The sequence below is a fragment of the Berghia stephanieae genome, chromosome 6, assembly GCF_034508935.2.
Source record: "Berghia stephanieae isolate SIO BIC M18660-M18661 chromosome 6, UCSD_Bste_1.3, whole genome shotgun sequence".
In the NCBI taxonomy this organism is placed as follows: domain Eukaryota; kingdom Metazoa; phylum Mollusca; class Gastropoda; order Nudibranchia; family Aeolidiidae; genus Berghia; species Berghia stephanieae.
In genome coordinates, this window is record NC_088365.1 from 20,301,773 (window position 1) to 20,308,459 (window position 6,687).

At 38.6% G+C, this 6,687-nt stretch overlaps 1 protein-coding gene across 1 annotated transcript in view; it reads left to right on the top strand.

Moving 5' to 3' along the window:
* LOC144974640 (uncharacterized) overlaps positions 1-6,687 on the top strand; it is a 9,396-nt gene extending 2,709 nt beyond the window's left edge. Inside the window, exons 2-3 of the mRNA XM_078917714.1 lie at positions 1-142; positions 4,121-6,687. The exon at positions 1-142 is cut by the window's left edge and continues 52 nt beyond it. Of these exons, the coding sequence (XP_078773840.1) occupies positions 1-142; positions 4,121-5,544 (1,566 nt within the window). The 3' untranslated portion in view covers positions 5,545-6,687. The remainder of the gene's footprint in view (positions 143-4,120) is intronic.

Genomic DNA, 6,687 nt, shown 5'->3' on the forward strand with positions numbered 1-6,687 from the left:
ACGGAGTCTCCAGATGAGATTGCCAAAGTGAAAGCAGCTTATCCAAGTCGCTGCCGTGTCATGTGTGACGTTGGCCAATATAAAACAGTTATCACTCTCCAGCCCGAGAACCTTGATGCTACCATTAAATTCCACATGACTGGTATGTATGAAGACTGAGTTGTTCCGCGAGGCTTATTTTTCATAAAATAGATGTTGCTTTGATTTTGTGTTTTATATGCATGCTTATTATGTATCATGTAGTGTCATGATTTTTAATTTTGTTGTTTTTAAACATTTTTATTTTTATTATGTAAAGCACCGCAGAGCACGATTAACGTGGATGTTTAGGCGCTATATAAATTCATTATTTACTATTTATTTATTTACTATTTACTATGTGTGAGACATTATTTTACATGTCACCTCCTCGATTCTGTATTATGTTCTGTTGAGACAAATTCGCAAAATGAATACAAAGTGAGAACTTCAAGATATGAAGTGAATAGAAAAGTGCCAGAAGACAATAGAGAATAAAAATTTTTCGCGGCGGTGGTGGGGTTCGAACCTGCGACCTTATTGGTACGACAACTCCGCCTGGCAGGTGAGAGCGTGGCTCTACTGTGTGAGCTATCCACGAACACAAAAATATTCGTTTCAAACCCAAAGTCATTACTAGATCCCTCTCTCACCCACTTCTTGAGACCGCCGATTCGTTCGTACACCACCATCGCGAATAATTTTGACCAGCAGTTAAGCTTAATAGCCAATATTCTCAACACAAACATATAACATAGAAACGATTGAGACATTGAGTATGCTCCGGTGTATGGGGTGAATTTTTAATTCAGAAAAGTGAGTGGAGCAGGCACTTATGTTGGTAACAACAAGATATGAAGTGAATAGAAAAGTGCCAGAAGACAATAGAGAATAAAAATTTTTCGCGGCGGTGGTGGGGTTCGAACCTGCGACCTTATTGGTACGACAACTCCGCCTGGCAGGTGAGAGCGTGGCTCTACTGTGTGAGCTATCCACGAACACAAAAATATTCGTTTCAAACCCAAAGTCATTACTAGATCCCTCTCTCACCCACTTCTTGAGACCGCCGATTCGTTCGTACACCACCATCGCGAATAATTTTGACCAGCAGTTAAGCTTAATAGCCAATATTCTCAACACAAACATATAACATAGAAACGATTGAGACATTGAGTATGCTCCGGTGTATGGGGTGAATTTTTAATTCAGAAAAGTGAGTGGAGCAGGCACTTATGTTGGTAACAACAAGATATGAAGTGAATAGAAAAGTGCCAGAAGACAATAGAGAATAAAAATTTTTCGCGGCGGTGGTGGGGTTCGAACCTGCGACCTTATTGGTACGACAACTCCGCCTGGCAGGTGAGAGCGTGGCTCTACTGTGTGAGCTATCCACGAACACAAAAATATTCGTTTCAAACCCAAAGTCATTACTAGATCCCTCTCTCACCCACTTCTTGAGGCCGCCGATTCGTTCGTACACCACCATCGCGAATAATTTTGACCAGCAGTTAAGCTTAATAGCCAATATTCTCAACACAAACATATAACATAGAAACGATTGAGACATTGAGTATGCTCCGGTGTATGGGGTGAATTTTTAATTCAGAAAAGATTAAAAATTCACCCCATACACCGGAGCATACTCAATGTCTCAATCGTTTCTATGTTATATGTTTGTGTTGAGAATATTGGCTATTAAGCTTAACTGCTGGTCAAAATTATTCGCGATGGTGGTGTACGAACGAATCGGCGGTCTCAAGAAGTGGGTGAGAGAGGGATCTAGTAATGACTTTGGGTTTGAAACGAATATTTTTGTGTTCGTGGATAGCTCACACAGTAGAGCCACGCTCTCACCTGCCAGGCGGAGTTGTCGTACCAATAAGGTCGCAGGTTCGAACCCCACCACCGCCGCGAAAAATTTTTATTCTCTATTGTCTTCTGGCACTTTTCTATTCACTTCATATCTTGTTGTTACCAACATAAGTGCCTGCTCCACTCACTTTTCTGAATTAAAAATTCACCCCATACACCGGAGCATACTCAATGTCTCAATCGTTTCTATGTTATATGTTTGTGTTGAGAATATTGGCTATTAAGCTTAACTGCTGGTCAAAATTATTCGCGATGGTGGTGTACGAACGAATCGGCGGTCTCAAGAAGTGGGTGAGAGAGGGATCTAGTAATGACTTTGGGTTTGAAACGAATATTTTTGTGTTCGTGGATAGCTCACACAGTAGAGCCACGCTCTCACCTGCCAGGCGGAGTTGTCGTACCAATAAGGTCGCAGGTTCGAACCCCACCACCGCCGCGAAAAATTTTTATTCTCTATTGTCTTCTGGCACTTTTCTATTCACTTCATATCTTGTTGTTACCAACATAAGTGCCTGCTCCACTCACTTTTCTGAATTAAAAAATTCACCCCATACACCGGAGCATACTCAATGTCTCAATCGTTTCATGATTATATGTTTTGTTGAGAATATTGGCTATTAAGCTTAACTGCTGGTACAAATATTCGCGATGGTGGTTTCGAACGAATCGGCGGTCTCAAGAAGTGGTGAGAGAGGGATCTAGTAATGACTTTGGGTTTGAAACGAATATTTTTGTGTTCGTGGATAGCTCACACAGTAGAGCCACGCTCTCACCTGCCAGGCGGAGTTGTCGTACCAATAAGGTCGCAGGTTCGAACCCCACCACCGCCGCGAAAAATTTTTATTCTCTATTGTCTTCTGGCACTTTTCTATTCACTTCATATCTTGTTGTTACCAACATAAGTGCCTGCTCCACTCACTTTTCTGAATTAAAAGTGAGAACTTACGCTCTTATATAGGGCAATATGTACTAAACTGCTCAAAGTGCTTTACAATGACGCCAATTAGGTGATATTACAATTTTTCCGACAGAGACAATGCTGTTAATGACTAGGTACTCATTTTACACAGAGTATGTTGAGAAAATGTGAGTAAAGAGTCTTTTCCAAGGACTCAACTATGTGCCAAGCGAGGCTCAAACCCAGGACCTTAAATCCAAAAGCAAGTGGACAACGGTGTCTGTATCCATTGACAACACATCAACAAAGAACAGTTAGAATTACACATTTTTAGACTCTCCATTGATTCTTCTCAATGGGTCATGTAAATTCCATTCAAATTTTATATCTCCTAAGACCTAAAAGTAAAATCAATTTTCAGTACCTGAAAAATGTAGGATTGAGACATGCAAGCTTGTCCCATGCGACATTTGACCATTTATGTTTTTATTATCTTACAAAAAATCTCCACGAACTATCTTATGGTGTTTAGGCTAGATGGCCATTTTTTTTTTCAAATAATAATTCTGAATAGCAATGGTTTATGATATTGATTTTGCCCATTAATAGTGACAATAATGATGATGATCATCATCATAGCTTGTCAGTCCAACACCGAACCCACTCCACAGTATCTGGGGAGCAGACTCTTTGGTCATGATCAGTGTAGCTGGGCCCATCCTGGCATTCCGTAAGGATGTACTTCATTGTCTGCTCTGGGATCCACATGTACACAAGCTAGTCTCTGTCAGACCCAACTTTTTCATGCTTAGAGCATTTATATATATCGCAATATCCACTAAATGTGCTCACAGAGCGTTACTGAACTATGTGCCTCTCAGAGCAGGTCTCATACCCTGGACCTTTGGGTCCCAAGGTGCGAGTCATACCACTAGGCCACATAGCTGAACGAGCATCCTGTCCTACATGTTTAGTGTTGGTTGTTGACTTAGGACCCCTTGTAAATTGCTTTGAATACATTTAGTGGATTTGCGCAATATGAACTTCATTTTTTAAAAATTTCAACACTGAATAATCTGCTATAAAGTTTTCTTGGCCCAGTTCTCAGAGTTCAGGAAGAGAAATGGGTGACATTTGAGAAAAAAATGTCTTTTGAAGATTTAGCCGTGATGATAATGATAACAATTATTTAATTTCATGTAAGAAATCTACCATCTTTCCAAAAAACAAACAATGAGGAAATACATTATGAGAGATATCTCGCTTCCATCTGCTTTGCTGTTTTAGATGTTACAAATTAATTCCTTTTTTTTTTCTTTTCTCTTTTGCCAGCTGCATATCCATCTGTCATCCCAGACATAAAAGTCAGATCTGAATCTTTGTCCGGAAATGACATCCAGGACCTTCAAGAACATCTGAAGGGGAAAGCACAAAAACTCATGGGAAAAGAGATGATTCAGTCTTTGATGAATGAGGCACAAAAAAGATTGAAAATTATGGGTATCCGACCAGGGCAGGTGAAAAATGCTAATGCTGAAACATACCTTGATGAGAAGAGTAAATATAAGAAAAAGAAAAATAAGCAGAAGAAATCAAAAGCAAAAGAAGAAGTTCATGGAGATGAAAAGTTGCCATCCATGAAAACGGCTGATGATGTGATTAAGAGGATCATTTGGGATGACAACTTGGATTCTGATCAATTTTTGGTCGGATATATTGACAGGTTTCGTGGCTTGATGGAGAAATATTTTACTGCTTTTTCTTGGGAAGATTTAGCAACTGTTGATTACGACGTCCTGGCTATTCCTAAGCATAGAATTCAATATTTTAAATATAAAGATGTGAAAGTTTGGGACAAGACCGAAAGAATTGACAATGTGTTTGGGTCAGCTAATGGTAAAAAGACAATTGATGTTGTGATGAAAGAAGTTGATGAGCAACAGCAAGAGAGGAGACAAGATGCCATGCAAAATGGTGCTGCAGCAGCAGACAGTTCAAGTGAAGATGAAAGCTATGATAGTGATGACGATAGTGATGATGACTTTACTGTAACAATTTCTAACTCGGTCAATATTGGTATGGACTACAGAGGAAATAGAAATGATAAAGATGAAAATCAAACACAGCTAGGAAATAAACCCAAACCATACTGGACTGACAAACTGCGACCAAATTATTTCATCTGTGTCAGGATTTCTGACAAGGCTATTATTGATGGTATTGTTAGCGTTCAAGACAAAATCTTACAGCATGAACCCATTTTAGCTGAATGTTGTATCCCTGGTGTTTCTCTTCATGTGACGATTAGTTGTATTGGCCTTGACACGGCTGAACAGTTGCTCAAATGCATGGAAGTGTTGAAAAAAATTAAGCCCGATCTGAAGGATGCCTTGCCAAAGTCCTTACTCAAACTCAGAGGAGTGTCAAACTTCTACGGGAGGGTTGCTTATGCTAAAGCTCACTGTGAACAAGACTTTTTAGACTTCTGTGACTTTTTGAAACTCAATTTGAGAGAAGCTGGTGTTGATATTAGAGATGGTTATGAGTTCGTTCCGCATGTTACAATTGTCAAAGTCAATCGTCCTGTTGCAAGAGTTAGAGGCACGAAAAATATTAATCCACAGTACTATGAACAGTTTGCTGATACAGAATTTGGTGAACAGTCTGTCGACAGCCTTTATTTGTGTTCCATGGGTGATGAGCGAAGATCTGATGGGTTTTATCTCACTCCATTAGAACTTCATTTTAATGATTGATGATGATTGTTGTTGTTTTTTTTAAATGTATTCCACCCCCCCCCCCCAATTTTCATTTGTTTATTTCTCTCTGTTCCTTTAGATGAAAAATGTATTAACTAGTATAAGAACCATTCAGAAATGACAATTTTTTTATTATTGTTTATTACAAATTAATATATCTACTCTGATATTTGATATTCATATATTTATCATCTCGTTTTGTAATGATTAAACATTCCTGTAATGTTTAACTATAAACTGCTCATGTTTCTTTCACTTCTCCTCCTTTTACTTTCAGTCAAATAATGTAAAATAAAATAAAAGTTCCCAAACTGTCCCTTTTAATTACAGATAGGAATTTTAAACCGGGTGTCTAATTATTTGTGCATTTAGATGTTGAGAATGATTCAGGGCCCTTGTTTATGAAAAGAGATTCTCTGTTTTTAAACTGAATGCATAATCCAAAGTTTTTTGAAAGAATGCGATACAAAATGTGTGTATCCGATTCCCTTTGCACCAGTCCATCGACAGTGTCCATAACTAAGTTAGATATGTAGATTAGAAGTGTTTATTAGTTTAGTGCAGCTGTGGGGTCTAGTGGTATGACTCTCACCATCAGACCGAAAGGTCTAAGGTTTGAGCCCCACTCTGAGCCATGCATATTTGAGTCCGTAGAAAAGACTCTTTACTCACATTTTCTCACCAAACTCTGGTGTAAAATGAATACCTGGTCGTTTAGAGCTTGGTCTCGGTTGGAAAAAAAAGTGTGATATCACCTCACAGGCGTCATATCTCCTCCTACAGCATTGATATTAGTTAAGGACCCCTTGTAAAGCGCTTTGAGTCCGTTTAGTGGATATTGCTTAATTAAAATGCTCTATTTTTTCTTTCTTTATTATGAGCTAAAAAAAAAAAAATTGACTACACATGGTGCTTGCATCACCAGAGTAGGATGTCCTTGATATACAAAATTAACTCGAATTCCACGTTTTGGATTTCAGGGTCAATTTTCAGCATCTAGTTCAATCCAATATAATGCTAGTTTGAATCAGAGGGGTAACATATGTCTAACTTTTTACATTTGAAGATAAAATGAAGTGTTTCCATTGCACAGAAGAAGGATTGTAGTTTATTAACCTACATTAAACTAAAATGTCGTTA